At 35.0% G+C, this 25287-nt stretch overlaps 1 protein-coding gene across 1 annotated transcript in view; it reads left to right on the top strand.

Annotated features, from left to right (window-relative positions):
* The first annotated feature begins 14577 nt into the window (after positions 1–14577).
* The window catches only part of LOC136844297 (dynein axonemal intermediate chain 7-like), a 28609-nt gene continuing 17899 nt past the window's right edge, over positions 14578–25287 (top strand). The window contains exons 1-7 of the mRNA XM_067113270.1: positions 14578–14589; positions 17671–17771; positions 18373–18559; positions 19562–19702; positions 20656–20727; positions 23073–23171; positions 23422–23508. Coding sequence (XP_066969371.1) covers positions 14578–14589; positions 17671–17771; positions 18373–18559; positions 19562–19702; positions 20656–20727; positions 23073–23171; positions 23422–23508 — 699 coding nt within the window. The remainder of the gene's footprint in view (positions 14590–17670; positions 17772–18372; positions 18560–19561; positions 19703–20655; positions 20728–23072; positions 23172–23421; positions 23509–25287) is intronic.

Below are 25287 nucleotides of genomic sequence, written 5' to 3'. Positions count from 1 at the left end.
TGATCAAGCTCTCCAGTATCTCAAGTACGCAAAGCAGTTTTCTGTCACTTTATGTTGCATTTAGTTCTGTGTCATGCTAACTGGAATATTGCTCACGATTTTTATTTGAAAGAGGTTTTCAATCTTCTGACCAAGAAATTTTAAATCTTCCCACCAGGGTTCACAATGAAATTTGAACATAGTCCTTATGAGTTTGTTACCTCAGGTCAGAGCCTTTGGATAATGCATCTCTTAAGAACTTTGAAGACACTTTCTTTTGGCTCTTGCGACTGTAAAGCGTATTAGTGAGCTTCAGGCCGTTTTCTGTATGTCGGCTTTGTTCTACTGGAAACCTCTCTCACTGCTTTGAGAAAAGATGTAGAAGTGAAAGTCCTTCCCAGATTTGTTACAGCGCCTAATTTAACTGGTTTGGTAAACACTGAAAAAGTGGTTTTGTTATGCCCACTTAGAACTCTTAAGGGTTTACCTGGACAGACAAACCTTTAAGAGGAGGGTTAAGAATTTATATTGTGCTGCTAGGTCAAACACTCCTGTCCAAGAATGCTTGATTAAATTAATGTACACTGAACCATTCCTGAGCTTTTACCAATTTTGAAATTAAAGCCTCGTGGCGCCAGTGCCGTAGTCACATCTCTTTAGTTCCTTTAAAACTCTTCACTAGAGAAAGTTGTCAATGTAGCTCAGTGAAGATGTAAATGTTTTTGCCTCGCATTATTTGCGAAATGTTCAAATTTAGATGAGATGTGTAAACACTTTAGTCCTATTGTTGCGGAGGGGATGCTTTCTCCTGGACCAAATACCTTACGAAAGCAACCTTGCTTTCTCTCTTATCTTTAGTTGTTAGGAAATCCCACTACTGAATTTTGGGGGCATGAAGGTACACAGTGATGTATAGGAGCATTCCTTCATATCTGAAGACAGTCGTTGTTGTCTTTGGTTTTGGACTGTTTTTTATGGGCTTTCGACTCAGGTACAGTAGTCACTAGTACTCTATGAGATAGAGTCCTTTTTCCCTGTGTTCCTCTGACAAGTCTCGCTATGAGGCCTGTTGTGGCTCTGAAGTCTGGCAACAGTACTTACCAGTAAGGATCACACAACAGGCAGGAATGTTTAGAAGCTTTTTCCCCCTCATTTAAAAAGCTCTTAGTTAGCTTGGCTGAACGGTTGTTTCTCTAGCTGCACTAACCCACCATCCTCATTCAGTGTGGCAGTCAGCTCATGTTAACAGTAGGTAAGATTCATTTCAAATAATGAAAATGTTTATGATAAAACCAGTTATTTGGATATTTACCTACTGGTAAAGTGGAGACCAACCCAACCTCCAAACATGCTAGTGGGTGGTCATACAAGAATTCTGACGAACGTAAACATTTCAACGCCACCTGGTGGGTAACAGGTGATTACAAAGACAGTTCTAGTGGGTTACCCAAGCATTATTTTGTTTATTCTGAATGATGATTGCACCTAATGGCGTGAAAATATAAGCTAACTTCAACAGTAGGCAAGTTATGCAAATACTTTTATGATAAAAATTTCCAGTTTTTGCATTTCACTGAATGTCCTGACACCAGACATGAAAATCACATACAGTCAATTATTAATAATTTTTTCCCTACAAGTGACAACATGCAATTTTATTAGATTTTGCGATGGAAAACACCTGCATTGATTTAAGAAAAAGAAAATGAACAAATCTAAGAAAAATCTGCATTTTTCCTAGATATAGAAACCTCAAGTCTTTTGTATGGATATATGCCATGGACAAGTAATTCAGTCACCAAAGCTGGGTAACACGGTAGTAAAAGGTGGCAGGGTACTGCCTACTCCTCTTGTCAGTAACCCAACAATTTCTTCTGCTACAAGGACAAAAATGGGGATGATTAGAGGCATTTAAAGAGGAAAAGTACACTGGGGAATCTCTGTCCCACATGTCACTTCTCACACCCATGCCCAAGCAAGAACCTTAGGCGCGATGATTACTCGTCTTGTCAGAGCTGGAAAAACTACAGCAATGGCTCGAGCATCACCAAAGAGACAAGAGCTAAGGACCTATAGGTATTATCTTTGTAGAAAGCAAGGAAGTAAGCCAGTAGGACTGATTCTTTCCTCAAACATATCCAGAGTTGCACCTAAATAGGTGCTGCAACATGGAACTGTGAACTAAACATGAAAAATCCAGATCTTTCGTTCATTACAGGAACCTGAGAGATTGCTCAAGGATGCTGTCAGAAGGAGATGTACCAAGCTTCCCCTCCAGTTGACTGGCACTCCTGAGACAGTGGTAAACACTACAATCTGACATTATCACTAAGGGAGAAGCAAGAGAAAGTTCTGGTTGTCCCGACGGCAGATTTACTGCACTGCAAACCTATTGGAGGCTGACATTCTCCCTCTTCTGGAGGTTTATTTAACAAAATGGGGCTATAAATTAATAGTTTGGATTCAACAAAAAATTTACTTTGCTTTTAGAAAAAATATCTTCATTAGTTCTCAATTCTCACAGCATACTTAGAGAGGACCTTAACACTATTCTAAAATACATAAGTGTATACTGTACTGTACATGGTATACTAACCAGTCGGCGATATGAAAGAGAGCATAATACAGATAATCTATAATGGCAGAGACATATACATGTAGAAAATGTTGTTAAAGGGGATTTGTATTCCAAAAATGAGTAAATAACTCACCATGTCTTAGGTACCTCCTTACACTTCTGTACCTGAACACAGTTGCTTTTATTTTGGATCATCTATATAACTAGGTACCTTGCAAATTTGAATGTACATGAAGTAGGATTGCTTGTATTCTTGTAGCAACCCTAACTTCATATTATGAACAGAAAGGGTTTATTTTCTTCGATTTTCAAACGCCTCCTGTCACAAAAATCACTTAGGTTGTACTACAATAATGTGGTAACATTACTTCAGCTTTATCATGCTGTCAAGAACATATCCATATTTTTGTAACATAATTCATTCACATTATATTGCCTGAGCAACTATGATCTTTACCCACTAATATGAATCAAAGAAACAGAAACAGAAATAGTTTGAATTACAACTACTGTAGTTTTGCTTATAGGAAGCTACTACATCTGTAATGTAGAGGCAAGTACCTCCACTTGGACAATGAAAGATATGGTACTTATTATGGAACAAGTTTTAATAATGTTATGTAACAGTGATTTCCTATTAATACATTCAGGACATCAGTAACGTCATTTTGCAACTATGCAGTAAAGGGATACAAAAATAAACTATTCTTATGATGCTAAAGCTTAAATCTAATATAAAAAGACTAACGGAGATGCATAATCATGCAATTTTAATATATACCATCCATGAAGAAATGTAAATGTTTGTGCAAAGTACTGATGACAAATGTCATGGAAGTGCAATTATAATGGAGATGTATTACAAATACCATATAGTTAGTTTTGAACTAAGTGACTACAGTACTGTACTTGGAAGTTTCTCATTAAAATTATGAAGTATAATGGTCTAAAGTCCATTACTGTTTACAATCCCTTGCATACAATCCCGTCTACTCTCCAATTCAGAATATCTACTGTACATATTTAACTACGTACAAAGCTATTAGGTAAAATATACACACCCCAATAAATAGTGGGAATATTTACATGTTAAAACTAATACTAATATATCAAGACTTGTCTGAAGACCTTAAGTAGAGAATATCACCTTTTGCTTAGCTCCACAGAAGAATCAGGCATGATGTTATGGCTATTTACCACAAAATCTAATCTTCATAATACCTTTTCTTTATCGTTCTGTATTTGCGCAGCATGTACAAGGCTTCTAATTCTTTGATGACGAATTCTCCTCGAGAAATCAACATCTTAATTTGCTCTGGATCAGTTACTTCTCTGTTTTTTATAAAGGCCTTCTTCAGCTTCTCACGGAAGTATTCGTAGCCCAAGGGGTATTCACGACCTAGGTGCAACAACTGAAATGAAGAGGGGCATACATATATACAAGCATGGTACAGAAAATAAGGGCAGAGGATTACTTGCAGGCTTTCTGCCAACCTTTACTAACTAGCACAACTCATAAAACTATAACTGTTTCATAAACAAACACTTTTATTTCACTCTAGCTACATTGCCTATATGTGTGCAGGAAAGTCCTTAATAGATGACAGTTTCAAGTCCAGCTCTCTACTGAATATCCCTCACCAGATGTAACCCCCTTACTCAAAATGTCATAGATGCTGCAGCAGCCATACTATGAGGAACTAGACCAGGGTACGGTATTATCAGTAAAATACAAAAACTTTGTATCTACTAAAAATAAAAATTTCAAATAGTCTGTCATACTTTATATTGTGCAACGCTTTTATTTTATCAGCACTGAGGTGTTGCTCACGTGGGAGGCAATCTGGCTCTCACTTGAGCACTTGGCTGGATATTGAGAAGTCTGTATTAAAGACCCAATAAGTTTAGCTCTTAAAATAATCTCCTGAGTCCCAGGTGTCTCGAGTGCTACTTGCCACAAGTAGTAAGACATCTGAAATGTTGTAAGAATCTGTATATTTTGGTAAGAAAATGTAGTACCCAAGGTTTGAATGAACACTGAATAAATGGTGTGGATGAAGACAAAACGTGTGTGTTGATGTAACCAGCTAGGAGCTTACCCCCCTACTAAAGGTCCTCCAGCATCTTCCGAGTAAGACGTGGAGAAAGATGAATACTTTAGTACTTTTCACCTTAACAAGAAAATTTACCAGGTAAGGAGGGAAGATAATTTCTTAACATGGTAGAGGCTTTACTACAGTGGTGATGAGTTACCGCTCCTTCTGACAGTGTTTTTACAGATTTCTTGTAACATCAGTTGTGTTGTTTCAGCTTGTTCTTTTGCTGCAAGGTAAAACTGAATTGATTCAGCATGTTCTTGTGTTGCAAGGTCAAATTTGATTTAAAGATGATTCACAGATTACGAAATGAGTCCAGTAAGCAGTGATACTAGTGAATGTAAAAAATCCAACATAAAAATGGAGAAATTGTAATGTAAAACTCAAGATGTTGTGAATCCCACCACTGCATAATATTCTGTAATGAGTCACTCTGGTTTTGGTGGCATGTTAAATTCTGACTGCTTTCCAGATATCAGAAATTCTGAACTCCTCTGGTGGAAACAGAGTAGAGCCCTCACTCAATTTAAGCAAATGACAAATCAAGAGAAAGGGTCTCGTAACAACTTGCCGAGAGTCAGAAATGGCAATTCAGTTCTGGAATGATCTCTCCACTCAAATTTCAATTGATGCTAAATATGATAACATTTCAGAATGTTAAATTGGATAAATAAAAAGTATGTGGCCTGAGGAAAGTCTTTTCTTCCCTATCGTTGGATCTAGAAAGGAAACATCACTCATGACAGCTGCATTAGATGCCATGACAACTTGAAATAATTTTGAGTTGGCAATGTCTCCTAGAAAACAATGAAGTGTGCCAAGACTGCAAGCAAAAATTGCACTCAAACTGGAAGAAAAAACACCAGCCTTGCTCTCTGACATCCCTAAAAGGATGTGGGCATGGTGGTGTTCTCATAAATTTGCACATAAAATGGAAGAGAAAAGCATCCATCCTCAAATCCAGTTACTTTGCCAAGTGTTTGTGACCTCCATAGCACATAGCACTTCTGTTTCGTTAAAGCACCCATTAGCACCATCAATCCCTTCAATTCAGTGAGAATAAAAAAATATATGAATCAAAGTTTGGATTACAGTTACGAAAAAGGATACTGCAAGAAAGATGCAATGGTCAATCAAGTACTGCACATGAACTCAATGTACTGGATAGTGTCACAATGAGAGCAACACAGAACTTGAGTAAAAATTTCTGGTGGCCTCAAAACATTTTAGAACAGCAAAAAATGGACAAGGATAAACAGGATGAGAGCTAAGTTGTGGTGGAATGAAAGGCCTTGAAAGGGAGATGTAGTGTCCAGAGGCTAGAAAACACAGCTCTAAAAGACTGATATGAGAAAGGGAGAGAGTTAACATCAGAAAGTAGTTGACATGGAAGTATCAGGATGAAATCAGAAAGTAGACAGGGAAATCACGACGAAGACCGATTGAAAGGTCCCAGAGAATCATGGACACAGATGAAGTCGTTCAGTGAATAGGAATCCAAGCTGAAAGTATTCTCATTTCTAACTGCATAAAGCAGAAAATTTGCAATAAAAGCATTAAACATGATGAAAGTCATGGATAACAACTCCAAAGGAAGCCATGGATGTAATCAGCTACAGATTCACGAGGCTCCTGAAGAGAGGAGAGCAAAGAACTATTGGCCTTGCAACAGCAACAGTAAGAGGATAAAAATAATCTCAATACAAAGCAAGCCCTTGCACAACCAGAAAGTGAACCAGAATGCAACAGGTTAGGCCATATCTTTGACATGTAAGGTAATGTGGGATACTGAAACAACACCAAAGCCCTGTCTATACCAGAAGTGCACCTAGAACAGAGAAAGAATCATAAAAGACAAAGAAACACTTAACTTCATCCATAAAAAGGGATGAAGACATCATTTATCTAAACCTCATACCACAGACTTAGTCCTGACAAACACAACATAACTGAATTAAACTACAACAAAACACACATTACTTCACAAAATGGAATACACTGCAATGAAGTTAAGTGTGACAGTGGCAGAAGGTATGAAAGAGTGCTTTACTCCAGATGGATGGGATAAAACTAATTTGGATACAAAGTAAGTGTTAAAATAATAAAAACAAGTAAAAAATGTGCCGAAGTTTCTTCAGCACAATCAAGTTTTCTGTACAGCCACTACAGCGTATAATCAAGGCCACCGAAAACAGATCTATCTTTTGGTGGTCTCCGTATAATGCTATATGAGCCGTGGCCCATGAAACTTTAACCACAGCCTAGTGGTGGCCTATCCTATATTGTTGCCAGAAGCATGATTATGGCTAATTTTAACCTTAAATAAAATAAAAACTACTGAGGCTAGAGGGCTACAATTTGGTATGTTTGATGATTGGAGGCTGGATGATCAACATACCAATTTGCAGCCCTCTGGCTCAGTAGTTTTTAAGATCTGAGGGCAGACAGAAAAAGAGTAGACGGAAAAAAGTATGGACAGTATAAAGTGTGGACAGACAGACAAAGACGGCACAACAATTTTCTTTCACAGAAAACTAAAAACACTTATAGATACTAGATAAAATAGCAACAGCTACTCAAAGATAATTGAGGTAAAAGAGACAATTCCACATAATAATGTACAGTCAATAAAAGTAATTTACAGTAATTATCTATGGCTGAATGGAGAGGGGTTCCTAAACACAGTAGCTCAACTTTCCTGTATGCGTTTACCAATGAATTTCGAATCAGACATTCTACTTTTCACTGTTACAGCAGATTACCACATATATTTAAGAGGGTCTGTATTGGTAAAGGAATAAATGTATATCTCATGTGTCCTTAAATATATAGATTCCATTCACCTTACCTGTCTTAACAAATCAAGGAACTACGTATTTATAAAACTAGGATTTGAATAGCTTGAAAGTGTCCAAGATTTCAACACCACAAAACTTCCTTCCTAATAATTTACAGAAATATCTAGAGTTAATTGCAAACAACAAGAAACTAAGAAAAAAACCAGAGCTCACATTTTTATATAGCTGGATTACTTGAGGTCTCATCGACATTATTGGGAACGATGACACTGCAGCTTATGATAAACTCTGTAAATAAAAATGTACACTACAATTTACATGACAAAAAACAGTTTCATTATAAAATTTATTATCTGGCTACTTACCTACTGTTAAAAATAACAAATAGCTTAATCTCCTTGCCTACTGGCTCGGAGATATAAGCTATTTCTAACGGTACGTAAGATTCATCACTAACACATTTACAATTCATTTGCACGATAACTGTCCTTCCTTTTCTCTCAAACTGGTTTCTGTCATAACAAGGTGAATTCTTGATTCTTCTTCTGTAAGTACAAGTCTGATCATTGCTACACAGAAGCCTAAAAAAGATTCCTCCCATTATCAAGCATCCTCAAAACCCTAGTCAGACCACCACTTCCTACATTTACTAAGCAGAGATCTGAAATTCTCACATTGCACAGACCTGTGAAAGTTTCTTTCTTTTCACTACCTATCTTTGGAACTCTCTTTCTGCTTCAGCTTTTGGCAACTTGTAATTTTTCGTCCTTAAAGACACAAGTCTTAGTGATGCTTGCCAGTCCTATATTTCTCTACCGCTCTTTTTCCTATAGGTTTGGGCTGGCCAAGGGCATCTGATTCAATAATTTAATGGCCTCTAAATAAAAACATGTTTTCATCCCCATCTTTTGTTCCTTTTTTTACTAGATTTATAAGGTAAAAGAGGTGCATAACAGATCATATTCTTACTTAACTTCTATACTGTAGGTGGTTTCAACAGCCACCCACTAAGGAAGTTATAAGTAAATCTCTTTTTCAAGAGTAAGGAGTGATAAATATGTAAGCACATTACACTGGAATATGTACATTAGAATCCTCCATGATTCAATCTCTAGAGATGTTCTTAAAAATACCCCATTTTCAAGCAAAAAAAAAAAAAAAAAAAAAAAAAAAAACTTGATAAAACACATGCTTTAGACCTGTACTTCTCTATTCTACAGTAATACACAACAACATTGAAAAGTTTGATTTTGAAGAGGTATGATTACAGGATGCTAAATTTACACTACTGTGGGAATATGTTATAAGTAACAAAGTGGCTGAGATCTGGCATTTGTCGACTGCAAAACAGAATGAGATCGCTAAGATTGAGGAGAAATGCAAAAGTTTGCCAGAAAAGCAGCAGATATGGAATAGCAGAATGGAGACCTGAAGGAAGTCCTAGGAAATAATGGAAAAAGACACAGATGAAGATCTAGATTCAGGTTGCACATGATAGAACAAGAAGAGAAAGTGCTCATTTTGTATCGTAATGGGGAAAACAGACAAAAACATTATACTGCTTTCATTTTAACCATAAATTCTGGTGACATACTTTCAGTATGGCATTCTGAGCATGCCTCCATGACTGCTACCTATTTACAGACTGGTTAGGTTGCAAAATTACATTTTTGTTCCTCACAGGCCTGTGTGTGAAAATTACGGGGTGGGGGTTGGGTTACAGTGTGGACACTTGGGGTTATGGGTGGGCAGAAACACGAGTGAGAAAACAGCACCAACAGTAAAGGTGAAATACGTTCCAAACACGAGAAGCAATGAGAAAATATAAATCGTTCACATGTACCGAAAATGCTTAACCTTAACTAAACGATACAAAACAATAGGCATACTTCCTAACTAACCTATCCTAGGGCAAAGCTCAGAGTCCTACCACCTAATGGATCCCTCCCCTCCACCACTTTAAAATTCATTCCCTATTACCTACTTCAAATTTTGGAAGACCATCTTCTGTCCTCAAGAAGTCTTAATGGCCTACAGTAAGGCACTTCTGTCCCTAATTAACCAACTGTCTCTACGGCAAGTCCTCTCATTTCCTTCCCCTGACAATCTTCTTAACCTTCGTCATCGTTGAAAAATGTGCTCCGTGATACCTCAGAAGTTCTCTATGTGTCTTTAAGTTAATTCTAAACCACAAGACCATGTCTTTCCTCATCAAGTGAAGGTTGTATCTAGGGCTTGATTATACTTACCAGCAAACTACTTCATACTGATATTTGATCTACAATGACGGATAGACAAACGAAAAGTAGGATGAACCTAAAAATATGGAATAGGCCTAGCTTGAAAATGACATTTCAGACGTCAGTCCTTACTTGGTCAGCTAGAGCAAATCTGCATACTGTAGCCTAATTTTGCGATTCACACGCAACATTTCTGTAGGCTGTGATGTTGTCAGGGACCTCAAAGAGGTAGTTAGTAGGAAAATCTGGGGACTTGAGAAAACTATATAATTACCAATTATCACTAAATTTCTTGAGTAGCCCTGAGTCAACTTGCACTAGTAGTATTTATTCTTTAGAGAGAAAATGATACAACTTATCATTGTGACGTCCACAGATGATATTTCGGCCAAAACTGGGTCCCAGACACTGGTTAAAGCTCGCTTGATTTTAATTCCAGGTTAGGCTTTACCCAACGATATACAATAACAGCATAGGCCTAGGCTAACAGACTACAGTCTGTGTGTAGTCTAGCCTAGTTGCTGCGTGAACGACTGCTTAAGCAACGTGGCGCTACATTCTGGAGAAAATGCGGTATTTCTTGGCAAGAGCTCCGCACGGACTGTTACGTTGGAAATTGATTATTCCTATACATTTAGTGTTGCTGATGAAGGAGGTGGCGTTGTTTATTGTCGGTCAGTCATTATTAACCTCATATCTAGCCAACATGGTCGTGACCCTTTGGGAATGCGGGGTTTTGGAAACGTAGGGAGAAAGACTGGACTGTCATGTCGTTATGGAATGGTTCCGCACATGCGCAAGTCATCAGGGAGCCATATGTTTAAAAAAGGATTGGCTGAGGACACCTATTATAAAAGGATCTATACTAACCTAACCTAACCTGCCATGTTAATTAGCCACGGGGAGGGGGGGGGAGAAAACTCTCCTTTTTACCAAACGCTCCCTGATTATAATGCGCATGAACCACAGCATTCCAGGATGGCCAGCCTACAATAACATGTCAGTTCTGAGGTTAATTACGGGTTAATTACAGTCGAAATGAAAAAAAATAACTATAAATTCTTGATAGGATTAGCAACCAAAATACTATAGGACAATGTCAATTTCGATGGTAACATCCTACGCAGAGTTACTATTCTACGGTTCTAACGAAAATTCTGTCAATCATAAATAAAAAATATTGGTTTTGCCTTTCCTTATCTATCATTATTCCTTAGGTCTTCAAATTTTGCGACAAAATATCGTACCTCAACGTTATACGGAACACCGTCAGCAACATTAAGGAAAAATTGTCTAAGCCCTGATTTCCCTGGCGTATGGTGTTTCCAAATGCTTAAAATATCACGTAAAAATTCAGGCTTAACCATATTAGAGGATTAAGTAAGGATTATCCTACAAAAAAGCCTAAAAATACTATTTTTATTTCCCTTAAGGTTCATCGTGTGAGATCTCACGTACACAACGAACTGCGACCGTTATTTACGTAATTCACATCGACATTATTTACCCTCTTTTTAATTCGCCTCAATAATAAGTCGCATTTTTAGATTAATAACCAATAAAAAAGATTAAACGAACGAATTCATATTATATATATATTTTTTTTACCTTTGATTCGTAGTATTTCTTGGAGGCAGGCCGACGACGTCGGGTCTTTTCTTGCTGGCTCTGGCGGTGTCACAACGAACGCCCCCTTCGCGAGTCTTGTGAGTCACCTTTTCATGGCATGGTTCTCCATTCTGCCGCAACATTAATTTTGTCAGTCATTGGAGTAATTATACTTGAAGAAATGTGTTACGATTACTTTCAAAAAATGTAAATTACAATTAGGGTTCTCCATTCTGCCGCAATATTTGTCAGTCGTTGGGGTAGTTGCACTTGAAGAAATATGTTACAATTACTTTCAAAAAATGTAAATTACAATTAGAATTAGAATTACATTTGGAAATAGCAGTGACATTACAATTGCTTTCAAAAAATGTAAATTACAATTAGAATTATATTTGGAAGTAGCAGTTACATTACAATTACTTTCAAAAAATGTAAATTACATTTAGAATTATATTTGTAAATGGCAATTACATTACAATCACTTTCAAAAAGTGTAAATTACAATTAGAATTATATTTGGAAATAGTAATTACATTGCAATTACTTTAAAAAATGTAAATTACAATTACAATTAGAATTACATTTGGAAATAGCAATGACATTACAATTACTTTAAAAAATGTAAATTACAATTTCAATTATTAGAATTACATTTGGAAATAGCAATTACATTACAATTACTTTCAAAAATGTAAATTACAATTACAATTAGAACTACATTTGGAAATATAAATTAAATTACAATTACTTAACAACAAATTCAGTTACAATTACAGTTACAATTACAAGGGGTTTGGGTGCAAGAGTAAACGCTAATCTTTGGCACAGGAAACAGTGCATTGAGGCGAGCAAATCGAGCTAATAGGGTTTCATAATTTATTTCCAGAAGTGTAAGTGAGAAGAGCAGAGGTCATAATTATTAAAACAATAGTGGCGGAGCACCATCAAATTTAAATCTATAAGCAAACTGAAATCACCCTATCACTCCTAATGGAGCCCGACCTCTACCACTTCAGTTTTATAAATACAATTAAATTACACACTACATCATCCTGTAATTAATTAAATTACAATTACTGACTATAATTTCATTTTCAATTACAGTTACAATTACACAAAAATTCTATAGTTAATTATATTTCAATTAAATTACAATTGCAAATACTCCAACCCTGTAGTCAACTTTATTATCATTATTATTATCATTATTCAGAGGTTATTATTATTATTATTATCATTATTCAGAGGATGAACCCTACTCATATGGAACAAGGTCACCACAGGCGCCATTAACTTGAAATCCAAGCTTCCAAAGAATATGGTTTTCCTTCGAAAGAAGTAACAAAAGGTAATGGGAAACACACACAAAAAAAGAAATCAGTTATCAGAAAGGAAATAATAATAAATTAACAAATAAATAAGTATGTAGATAAAAACGTAAATAAATGATTAAAATACAAGGAGAATTGTCATAGGGTAGTAATGCGTTGCATCAATTCCACAAATCCTCAGGGAGGGTGTTCTGCAGTCCAAAAATATGAGGAATGAAGACCTCTGGAGCTGAGAAGTTCGATAGCGAGGCTCTTCACTAAATATTGGTGTTGCTGCTCAGCAACTCTGGTTGCTCGACTGAAACATATCCCTGTCTTTTGTTTATTTTTCATATTTTAGAATAACAAAGTTCTTGAATACAAGCAATTAAAATGATGCAACGAGATGATGAACTCAATTTCGTTTGAGAATTCGTTTAAAGTTCTATGCAATATTATGTTTCGGAAATAGATGAGTAGAGTTTTGTGACAGTGGGATTATGATTATGTTGCCGACATTCTGTTCTATAACTAATACCGTTAAAGAAAACTAAATTGATACGTCATCTGAATTTGTTTTTCTAATCTGTAAGGGGCAAGAAATTCACCTGGCTATTAAATGAAAATGACCGCTTTTAATGCTCACATTGAAAGGTCTTAGCGCAACTTCTATTTTTCGAAACTGTAAAATGTTTAGTTGTGGATTTTCTTCTAAACTTCTTACACCGAAAATTTGCTTATTAAGTTGAAACACTAATGTACGTTTTCGTACAGGTTCAGGAAAGGTCAAAATCTAGTCCCGAATAACTGCTTTATTACTTGATGAACGGTAGACAAGAGCACTACCAAAATATATGGCGCAATGTATCCCCAAAATACCGGTAATTAAGAGAAAGATAACGGTACTTGCTCGCTATCGCAGAAGTGTAATGTTCTAGGAATAAATCAAACACTCAAATTACCTAAGTCCTGATGAAATTGCAGACAAAGAAGATATTAAAAACTTAGAGAAGAAAGAGTAAATAACATGGGGAGTCAGTGTCATTTGGAAAAAGAGATTAACGCGAAATTTAAATAGCTGTACAACCAACTCAAACAGTATAGTGTGCCCGCAACTGTGTTTGTGAAGTGATTAATCCGGAACCTGGCAATAAAGATATGGAATGTTTACATTTTACGCAATACGCTGATTAGCAGATATATATATATATATATATATATATATATATATATATATATATATATATATATATATATATATATATATATCTACTACAACATACAGATTTTAGTGGTAACGTGTAAGGCATACCGAAGATAAACAAAGGGAATTCTTTAATGCTGATGAAAATGTCGAAGCAAAAGCCTATTAAAAAAAAGTACGACCTCAGATAGTCAGGGACACCATTAAGGGCGTAAAATCATATCGTACAAGAATATTTGCTCGTCATTGGCGCCTATACCCAGAAGACATAAAAATGTTTTCGACAAATGTTTTATTCAAATACGTATAAGACTTCATTCTTATTCAGGTAGCGTAACAAGATGGAAATTTTTATATTATGTTTAAGTTATCCTCGGTAAGAAATAATAATAATAATAATAATAATAATAATAATAATAATAATAATAATAATAATAATAATAATAATTTATTCTTACCACGATTTGGGATTGTCTTTATCAACAAAAATATCTGCAGATTTATTTTGTAAATCTTACTCTCAGCGATATGTAATCCTTTCTGCACAGTGGAGTGTTCTAATGAAAATAAATAAATAAACAAAAGACTGACAGATGCAAACACACATTGTTATGAAACGATCAGCTGTTAAAAGCGCTGTCGATGACCGTTGCCATGGAAACAGGAACGCTTTGCGGTGTCGCTGAAGACTTCCTGGATCGAGGCAGCACGTAAAATATCGCCTCTGCTTTTCTTTCTCATTACCGAAGGTAGACAACGAGATGCCTCCTAAAGTGAGTGTAAACTTTTCATTGAAGGTTCTAGACCTATTACGGAAATTTAGCTTGTAATGTTCGGCTCGAGTATTTTCGACATTTCCATTCACGCAAAATCATCTCACCAAGAGATGGATGACACCACAGTTGATAAAATTCGGACATATACTAAGATTGATAAGCTTGTCGAGTTGTCAGTGGAAGTCTATGATCTAGAATATAGTGACTTCGGGTTTTTCTGATTTTTATGTTCAATAGCAAGGGCTCATTAGGCTGACTTATTAGGAATGTAAGCAATTTGTTTGTTTACTCCCATTTAAGCGTGAGATAAGACTAATTAGATGCCCATTGCGTGCCTAATAGATGTAGCATTCGTGCGCCAAAAGAATAATTAGCATGATATATAAGAAAAGCCTAATATCTAGCCAGGCGTTACATTTCCAAATGATCAGAAATCACAAGAATGTCTCTGTGAGCAGTTAAAGTGTCCTTGATGGCTGGACCATCCCCGAAACCAATTATTATTATTATTATTATTATTATTATTATTATTATTATTATTATTATTATTATTATTATTATTATTATTATTATTATTATTCAGGAGATGAACCCTATTCATATGGAACAAGCCCACCATAGGGGCCATTGACTTGAAATTCAAGCTTCCAAAGAATATATTATTATTATTATTATTATTATTATTATTATTATTATTATTATTATTATTATTATTCAGGAGATGAACCCTATTCATATGGAACAAGCCCACCATAGGGGCCACTGATTTGAAACTCAAGCTTCCAAAGAATATATTATTATTATTATTATTATTATTATTATTATTATTATTATTATTATTATTATTATTATTATTATTCAGAAGATGAACCATATTCATATGGAACAAGGTCACAGGGGACATTGACTTGAAATTCAAGCTTCCAAAGAATATTATTATTATTATTATTATTATTATTATTATTATTCAGAAGATGAAACCATATTCATATGGAACAAGCCCACCATAGGGGCCGTTGACTTGAAACTCAAGCTTCCAAAGAATATATTATTATTATTATTATTATTATTATTATTATTATTATTATTATTCAGAAGATGAACCATATTCATATGGAACAAGGTCACAGGGGCCATTGACTTGAAATTCAAGCTTCCAAAGAATATTATTATTATTATTAATATTATTATTATTATTATTATTATTATTATTATTATTATTATTATTATTATTCAGAAGACGAACCCTATTCATATGGAACAAGGTCACAGGGGCCATTGACTTGAAATTCAAGCTTCCAAAGAATATTATTATTATTATTAATATTATTATTATTATTATTATTATTATTATTATTATTATTATTATTATTATTCAGAAGATGAACCCTATTCATATGGAACAAGGTCACAGGGGCCATTGACTTGAAATTCAAGCTTCCAAAGAATATATTATTATTATTATTATTATTATTATTATTATTATTATTATTATTATTATTATTATTATTCAGAAGATGAACCCTATTCATATGGAACAAGGTCACAGGGCCATTGACTTGAAATTCAAGCTTCAAAGAATATTATTATTATTATTAATATTATTATTATTATTATTATTATTATTATTATTATTATTATTATTATTATTATTATTATTATTATTATTATTATTATTATTATTCAGAAGATGAACCCTATTCATATGGAACAAGGTCACAGGGGCCATTGACTTGAAATTCAAGCTTCCAAAGAATATATTATTATTATTATTATTATTATTATTATTATTATTATTATTATTATTCAGAAGATGAACCCTATTCATATGGAACAAGCCCACCATAGGGGCCATTGACTTGAAACTCAAGCTTCAAAAGAATATATTATTATTATTATTATTATTATTATTATTATTATTATTATTATTATTATTATTACTATTATTATTATTATTATTATTATTATTATTATTATTATTATTATTATTATTATTCAGGAGATGAACCCTATTCATATGGAACAAGCCCACCACAGGGGTCACTGACTTGAAACTCAAGCTTCCAAAGAATATGGTGCTCATTAGAAAGTAAGAAAAGGTAAAGGAAAACACAGAACGAAGAGACTCACTTACAAAAAAGAAAAAATAAAGTAATAAATTAATAGATGGATAAAAATGTATTAAAATGTCAGGAGAAGAGCATTAGGGTAGTAATGCACTGATAATTAAACAGTCTCCTTTATACTGACAACTGGGGACTGGCCAACCATTTCTTTCATAAGACCATGCCGACCTCAGATAGCCTACTGGCTGCTGGCATTGCTGGGGCTCGTTCAGTAAAAGCCTGAATTGAATTGAATATAGAATTTAGGCCAAAGGCCAAGCACTGGGACCGACGAGATCATTCAGCGCTCAGACGGAAATTGACAGTAAAAGGTCTGAAAGATGTAACAGGTGGAAAACCTCGCAGTTACACTATGAATCGACTGTTAGGAGAGGGTGGAAAGTAAGATGGAAGAGGGAGAATATGAAAGGAGGTACAGTAAAAGGAACGATAGGGGTTGCAGCTAGTGGCCGAAGACACGCTGCAAAGAACCTGAAGTAATGCCTACAGTGCACCGCATGAAGTGCACTGACGTCACTATCCCCCTACGGGTTTCAGTAAAAGTTTGGGCCAGCATCTGCTAATGCGAATGTCTCAGTTTGGCTGGATTTCCCCACTTATACCCCATCAGTTACATAGCTCGTAGTTCCCTCCCATTTATTTGTTAAGGCTAGCAAAGGCCATAGCTAATTGCTCTTTTGATAAGCGATTCTTGTAGATGTTAATAATAATAATAATAATAATAATAATAATAATAATAATAATAATAATAATAATAATAATAATAATAATAATAATACTATGAGAAGTAGTCGTTGTAGTACCAGTAACTTCAGTAACATCATGCCGATGCTGATAACTTAAATACCAATAAAAAAAATCTTGAACATTACATTACGTGTATAAGAATTCGTTTTAACTCAAGTTACCTTCGTGAGATTAAAAGTACAAAATTCTGCCTTACCTTTTTCAGCAGCAACAACAAGGCGGATCAAGGAAGCTGAGTAAGGAAGAGAGAGAGAAACTGAAACGCCTCGAACAAGAAAGAAGGCAGAGAGAAGCAGAAGAGGCCAGGTGAGTCTAGGGAAGAAATGAAGAAGAAGAAGGTTTTCATCGCATGTCGTTGTTGCACTGAGAGTCACGAGGTATCTCGCTGCCACTGACTGTGATGAGATGTTTGACAGCAGTGTTACTATGATTCTCATTTACTTATTCCATCATGTTTTGTTCTTAATTTATATTCAGTTAAAATTTGATGGTAAGATCAAGTTTTTTTGGTCCAAGGCAGACTTTTCATGTAATTCAAAAATTTTTGCGTTTTACTTCGAAACCGCTGAAGATTCGCCCATATCGTAAAAGACTTTCACCCCTGATAACAGTTTCTCTTAGTGCAATGAGCACAAAGTCTTATAAAATTGTAAAATCATTGACTAATTCTAAGTACGACAGCAGAACAATTATCCCAACTTTACAACTTTAACTCTGAGTAAAATGTTTATATAGACACATTCAGATCTCCATTTAAGCTTCTCCTGACATTTGCACCTAAGCGCCACAGCGGCAAATATTTTCGAAATACACAGAGAACGTAGTGCCTGTAAGTCCAAAAATAAATTTCTCAAAATGAAAGTATACTGACACAGCCTCTTTGTTTATCCAATCCTGCTGCCTGTAGGATTAGGGAAGAGGAAGAAGAGGCAGCCAGACTTCAAAAGGAGGCAGAAGAAGAGGCGAAAAGGGAAGAAAGGAGAATACAGCAGAAGAAATGGCGCTTCGAGCAACTCATGCAGACCAGGAAGGTGACGAGGGACCTGGACCATGCGATGGACATGACGAGGGACAGGCTCATGGAAGAAGAAGAGGTAAAAAAAAAGAAGTAAAGAATGCGCCGAAGTTTCTTTGACGCAATCGAGTTTTCTGTACAGCCGTTATAGCGTTTAATCAAGGCTACCAAAAATAGATCTAGCTTTCGGTGGTTTCGGTATAATGGTGTATGAACCACGGTCCATGAAACTTTAAGCACGGCCCGGTGGTGGCCTTTCCTATATCGCTGCCAGAAGCACGGTTATGGCTTAGTTTAACCTTAAATAAAATAAAAACTACTGAGGAGGCTACAGGGCTGCAGTTTGGTATGTTTGATAACTGGAGGGTGGATGATCAACATACAAATTTGCAGCCCTCTAGCCTCAGCAGTTTTTAAGATCTGGGGGTGGACAGAAAAAGTGCGGACAGAAAAAAGTGCGGACGGACAGACAAAGCCGTCTCAATAGTTTTCTTTTACAGAAAACTAAAAGACAAACTCGTTTTATTTATGATTATGTAATAAAAAAAAAACAAAGTTATTGGTTCCCGCCCTGAACGGCATTTTCGGCCGAAGTTCATTTTATGCCGAGACAGAGTCTAGATACCTGGTTGCAAGCTAGCAGATATATTTTTACCTGACAGCAAGTGAATGTCAAAGATATATATATATATATATATATATATATATATATATATATATATATATATATATATATATATATATATATATATATATATATATACATACTGGTGTAATCAATACACAGTACGTGTGAAATACAAATATATTTCTGACTCATTATTGGGATCGAACCCCTTGCCTTTCAATTGAAAGACCTGGGTTCTGATCCTGAGGTGAGTCAAATATATATATATATATATATATATATATATATATATATATATATATATATATATATATATATATATATATATATATATATATAAACGTTCAAGAGCCATTTTCAATTCTAACATTTCTCTCCAAATGAAAACGCTGATGTTATCGAATAACTTTCTCTCTCTCTCTCTAACTACTTCGTTCACCTTTATTTCTCCAGTGGGAGAGAATGATGAAGTGTGATGGCCTACCTGACCCGACCAGCGTGCCCGAAATGAACCGATACCTGAGTCTGTGGAGGGCAGACGAGGGCACTGCCACGCTCAAAGGAGCTTTGCAGAAAACAGATCAAGTGATTCATGTGAGTACGTCGATACCGAAGGATTCTAGATGAATCAAAGTGAAGTCTTTGGGTAGGAGAAGCTTCTCATTAGTTCTGTGTTATGATTTTTTTTATCTCTCAAGGAATTTGTTAGTATTTTGACCATGTCCGCACGGATTTTAATTTAGGAATCTTCTTCTTCTTTTAACGTGCTTGTTTTTCCCATTTGTATGGGGTAAGCACGATGCCTTCTTTGAAGGACTTTGATTTGGCTTTGGGGTATGACGTGACGTAAAGTCTTGCAAGCATGAGTTATTTAAGGAGTGAATTTCACCCCTTATCAAACTTAGTTTGCACAGTAATACCATAAAATAAATGGGCATTATTCCAACTTTTCAATTCACTTAAGAAAACAGACGTTTCACTAACAGCTTGTCGAATCCAACGTGAACTTCTCCATTCAATTTTATTTTACAGTGGCTCACCTCTTAGATATCTGGGTGCTCTACTTCAGTTACCTTTCTCACCCAACCTATGAATCATCTCCGAATTATTTCTCTTTCCTTTTCGACTAAAATTCCTGAATTTTATACTGTTTCCACCAAAATATCATTTCCCATTCCCTCTACATGATCAAACCACCTCAAAACTTTCTGATCGGTCTATTCACCCAACCTATGAAGCACTTCCAAATTATTTCTCTTTCCTTAACGACTAAAATTTCCGAATTTTATACTGCTTCCACCAAAATATCATTTCCCATTCCCTCTACATGATCAAACCACCTCAAAAATTCTGGTCCGTCTATTCAAGCATGGTAAGCTTTCAACATTTCCCTTTGTTAGCATATATCTCACCTTTCCTATCCTTCATACTACACTTTATATGCAGTTAGATAATTCAAACAGCTTTAACTTTTGCTGTCATTTGTACTTCTTATTATTCAGACTAGATGCTTGAAAGATACTCAACTGTGTTCGTCCTCTTTCCAGGTCATTTCGGAACTGGAAGGAGTCATGGAAGAGAGAGATGCAACAGAAAAACAACTGAGAGACTGGAGAGAGGTAAGTGGCATCTCGCCATTAAGCTGATTCTAGTACGAGGCTTCTCGCCCCGGTCGAAAGCCATAGATTCGACACCAGATCACATCCACAGTTCCTCTACGGTTGGTCATCAATTCCACATTTCTAAGGCGAGATGACAGTCATTATTATTATTATTATTATTATTATTATTATTATTATTATTATTATTATTATTTTACCAGACCACTGAGCAGAGTGTCAGCTCTCACAGGGCTGGCCCGAAGGATTTGTTTTTACTTATATTTATTATTTTTTGTATATATTTTGTCAAAAAATGAGGGTCGATGAATAGGTTAAGCACTAGCTGCCTGGATGATGAGTGAGACAGCTCATTTAATGAGTACAATCTAACTGTGGGTGTCGGGATAGATCGTGGAAAATGTATTTGATAATGCCAAGAGCGCAAAATGTCGGCTAAACTTGTAAAAACAATTAGTCTCATCGGTCAGAGACAGAATCGAATCAACTGCTTCGTGGTGAAATCAGTCCTCTTATTCTGTCAGGCAGAGTGGAATGAAATATGAAATTTTGGCCAAAGGCCAAGCGCTGGGACCTATGAGGTCATCCAACTTGAAAGGGGAAATTGAGAGTAGAAAGGTTTGAAAGGTGTAACAGGGGGAAAACCTCACAGTCCCACTATGAATCAATTGTTAGGCGAGGGTGGAAAGTAAGATGGAAGAAAGAGAATATGAACGGAGGTACAGTAGAAGGAATGAAAGGGGTTGCAGCTAGGGGCCGAAGGGACGCTGCAAAGAACCGTAAGTAATGCCTACAGTGCACCGAGCGAGGTGTACTGACAGCACTATCACCCCTTACGGGATGTAAGGTAGAGTAATGTCCAGTCAAGCACTTATGAAATGGGGAGATGACTGTGTTTGTACATAAGAAGGGAAAAATAGACTGAAGACTCTATTGCAGTCGAATAGTTTCGAATCCATGGTAATCTAAAAAAAAAAGTAAATTCACATAGATTAGTAAACTTCCTGTAAATATTACCTGAATGCAAATGAAAGTATAGTCCACAATTATGTCTACAAACTATGTGAATGGCTAAAAGGTACATAAAAGACTATGCAAATAATATTTTGTATTTAGCTTGTGAATAATGTTAGCTATCTACCTTGTAAATAACAAGGTATAAAAACAATCTTTAGACCTTGATAAATAAAGTTCACTATCTAGTTTGAAGATAATGTCCACTATCTAGCGTGTTAATAACGTTCACGATCTAGTGTTCAAATAATATTTACTAAGGTCGTTCACCATATATCTTGTAAATAACAAAGGTCTCAAAAATATTCTTCAGATGTTGGTAAATAACGTCCACTATCTAGAGTGTAAATGACATTGGCCCTCTTCTAGTGTGTAAATAACGTTCATTACCTAGTGTGTAAATAACGTTCTCTACCTAGTGTGTAAATAACGTTCACTACCTTGTGTGTAAACAACGTTCACTACCTAGTGAGTAAATAACGTTCAGTGTGTAAATAACGTTCACTACCTAGTGTGTAAATAACGCTCACTACCTAGTGTGTAAATAACGTTCACTACCTAGTGTGTAAATAATGTTCACTGTCTAGTGAGTAAATAATGCTCATTATCTAGTATGTAAACAACGTTCACTGTCTAGCTTGTAAATAATGTTCACTACATAGCTTGGACTGCGATGAGTAACGCTTACTATCTAGCATGTAAATAACGTCCACTATCTAGCTAGTAAAAATAACCTTCACTACTTAGCGTGAAAATATCGTTCACTGTCTTCTAGTGTGTAAATAACGTTCACTATCTGGCTAGTAAAAATAATGTTCACTATATAGCTAGTGAAAAGAACGTTCACTATCTAGACAGTGGCGTCGCTATGGGGGGAGGGGGGGAGGGGGTGTGGCCGGGCCGCCCCGTCAGAAGCTTGGCCCCCCCGTTGAAATTACCTTTGTAGCTAAACTTTAACCCTTTCAGTATTTGATACATTTGCATATAGTAAGAGTTGAAAATTAATTGAAAATTGACCTCTATCATTTCAAATACAGTTTTACTAATTACTGATACTATTATTTTCCTTCATTCACGTGGATATATATACCTTCGAGAATAGTATATTTTTCTATTTACACAACTGGTACGATAGTTTTGTGTAATTTTCTTCGGCACCCCCAAAAAATATCTTGGCCCCACATAGGCCCCCTACTGGTGGAATGCCAGCTACGCCACTGTATCTAGACAGTAAAAAAAACGTTAATGATATAGCACCATCACACAGAGACAGGGCGCCGTCTGTTAATCCCAGTCGCGTTCAGTTGTTCATTCCCCAACTACTCGCTCAGATCTGGCTGGAACTCCAAGCCGAGCAGAAGAGCAAGTTGGATCAGGCAACTTACAACCAACTTCTGGATCTCCGCGGCTATCTCGACAATGAAACCGGGGTAAGGAGTTAAATCTCTGTCTCTGTCTGTCAATACATTTCTCTGTCTATTTACCTGTTCGTCTATCTATAGTCTATGTTCATATATGTGCCTATAGGCCATTAGCAAAACGCTCTCTTTATGAAGTCATATATAAGTAATGTAAACATGATTTCGATATACTACTGAACACCGTCCGAAATTCCGATGTTTATTATCATATTTACAAATTCCTCTTCCTTTCTCTCTCTCTCTTTTTCTCTATTATCAGGTTTATTCGTTCTTCACTTCTTCTCCCCTCGTGTCTCTTGCTCTCTGGAGCAATACTACGCGTTCGCCAAAGAACAATATCCACAAGGTAAGATACAAAATTACCATATGTAAAAAATATATATACATAAATATATATATAAACATATATAAATGTATATATATGTATATATATAATATATATAAGTAGGGTAAAAGGTACCATTTTGCATCCTGAACATTTGGTTTCCTCAAGAAAGGGTGTCATTTGGCGTCCTCAATTATTATTATTATTATTATTATTATTATTATTATTATTATTATTATTATTATTATTATTATTATTATTTTTATTTTATTTTTATATTTTTGGTGAAGAAAATAACATGCATATAAAAAAAAATTATGTAGTAGGGTAAAAGGTGCCATTTGGCGACCTGGCGTCCTGAACATTTGGCGTCCTCAAGAAAGGGCGTCATTTGGCGTCCTCAAGAAAGGGCGTCATTTGGCGTCCTCACTTATTATTATTATTATTATTATTATTATTATTATTATTATTATTATTATTATTATTATTATTTATTTATTTTATTTTTATATTTTTGCTGAAGAAAATAACATGCATATATAAAAAAAATTATGTAGCAGAGTAAAAGGTGCCAAGGCTCCGAACTGATATGAGAGAGACCCACTGTGTGACTCATCAACGACTGTATGACTGAAAAGAGTTGAACCAATATTAACTATCTGTTATTAATCCCACTTTATCAATAAGAGTCTGATTAGGAGGAGGAGACACCTACTGAACTGATATTATACATACATACATATATATATATATATATATATATATATATATATATATATATATATATATATATATATATATACAATTCCTCTCTCTCTCCACACACACACACACACATATATATATATATATACTGTATATATATATATATATATATATATATATATATATATATATATATATATATATAAAGACACATATGTATATATACATATAAACCTGTACATATTGTTTACACGCAAACACAGTATAAGTATGCACATATATTTGTGTATATATATATATATGTAGAGAGATATATATGTATGTATATATGTATGTATGTATAAAACAGGTCAAACGTTACCTGACTTTACCTTTCGCAAATGTTTGGTGAAGTCGCCTGTTTATATTCAAATTCTTGGCACGCGTTATCAATTATTCAACTTACTAATGAAAAGTCGTCATTACTGAAATTCGTGATGAAATTAAAATATATTTCCATTAAATTTTCTCAGAAAAAAAGATAAACTAGAATATGAATCACTATATAACTGGTTTCCGGACTCTGCATAGGAATCATCTGTTTTCACAAAAAAGCAGAGACGCCGTAGGCTCTTGGCTAGCTAACAGGGCGAAGAATGGGGAAGGGTCCATTCCTGGTAAAACTAAACCCCCATTTCAGTGATGCTTTGTTGGCGAAGATGCCCCAGGGGTGAGATCAATTGTGATCGTCAAAGGCAAAAAAAAAAAATATATATATATGTGTGTGTGTGTAATATATATATATATATATATATATATATATATATATATATATATATATATATATATATATATATATATATATATATATATATATATATATATATATATTACTCATACACACACACATTATATATGTAAATATATATATATATATATATATATATATATATATATATATATATATATATATATATATATATATATATATATATATATTTACATATATAATGTGTGTGCGTGTGTGTGTAATAAGTTGTCAAACTGCACGTGACAAATATATTTGCAGATAACCATCTGAAAAGTGAAAATTTCAGACCAGGTACCAAGAACTTT

The sequence above is a fragment of the Macrobrachium rosenbergii genome, chromosome 12, assembly GCF_040412425.1.
Source record: "Macrobrachium rosenbergii isolate ZJJX-2024 chromosome 12, ASM4041242v1, whole genome shotgun sequence".
Taxonomy (NCBI): domain Eukaryota; kingdom Metazoa; phylum Arthropoda; class Malacostraca; order Decapoda; family Palaemonidae; genus Macrobrachium; species Macrobrachium rosenbergii.
Note: the sequence above shows the minus strand (reverse complement) of the source record. Positions and strands in the feature narration are given on the sequence as shown.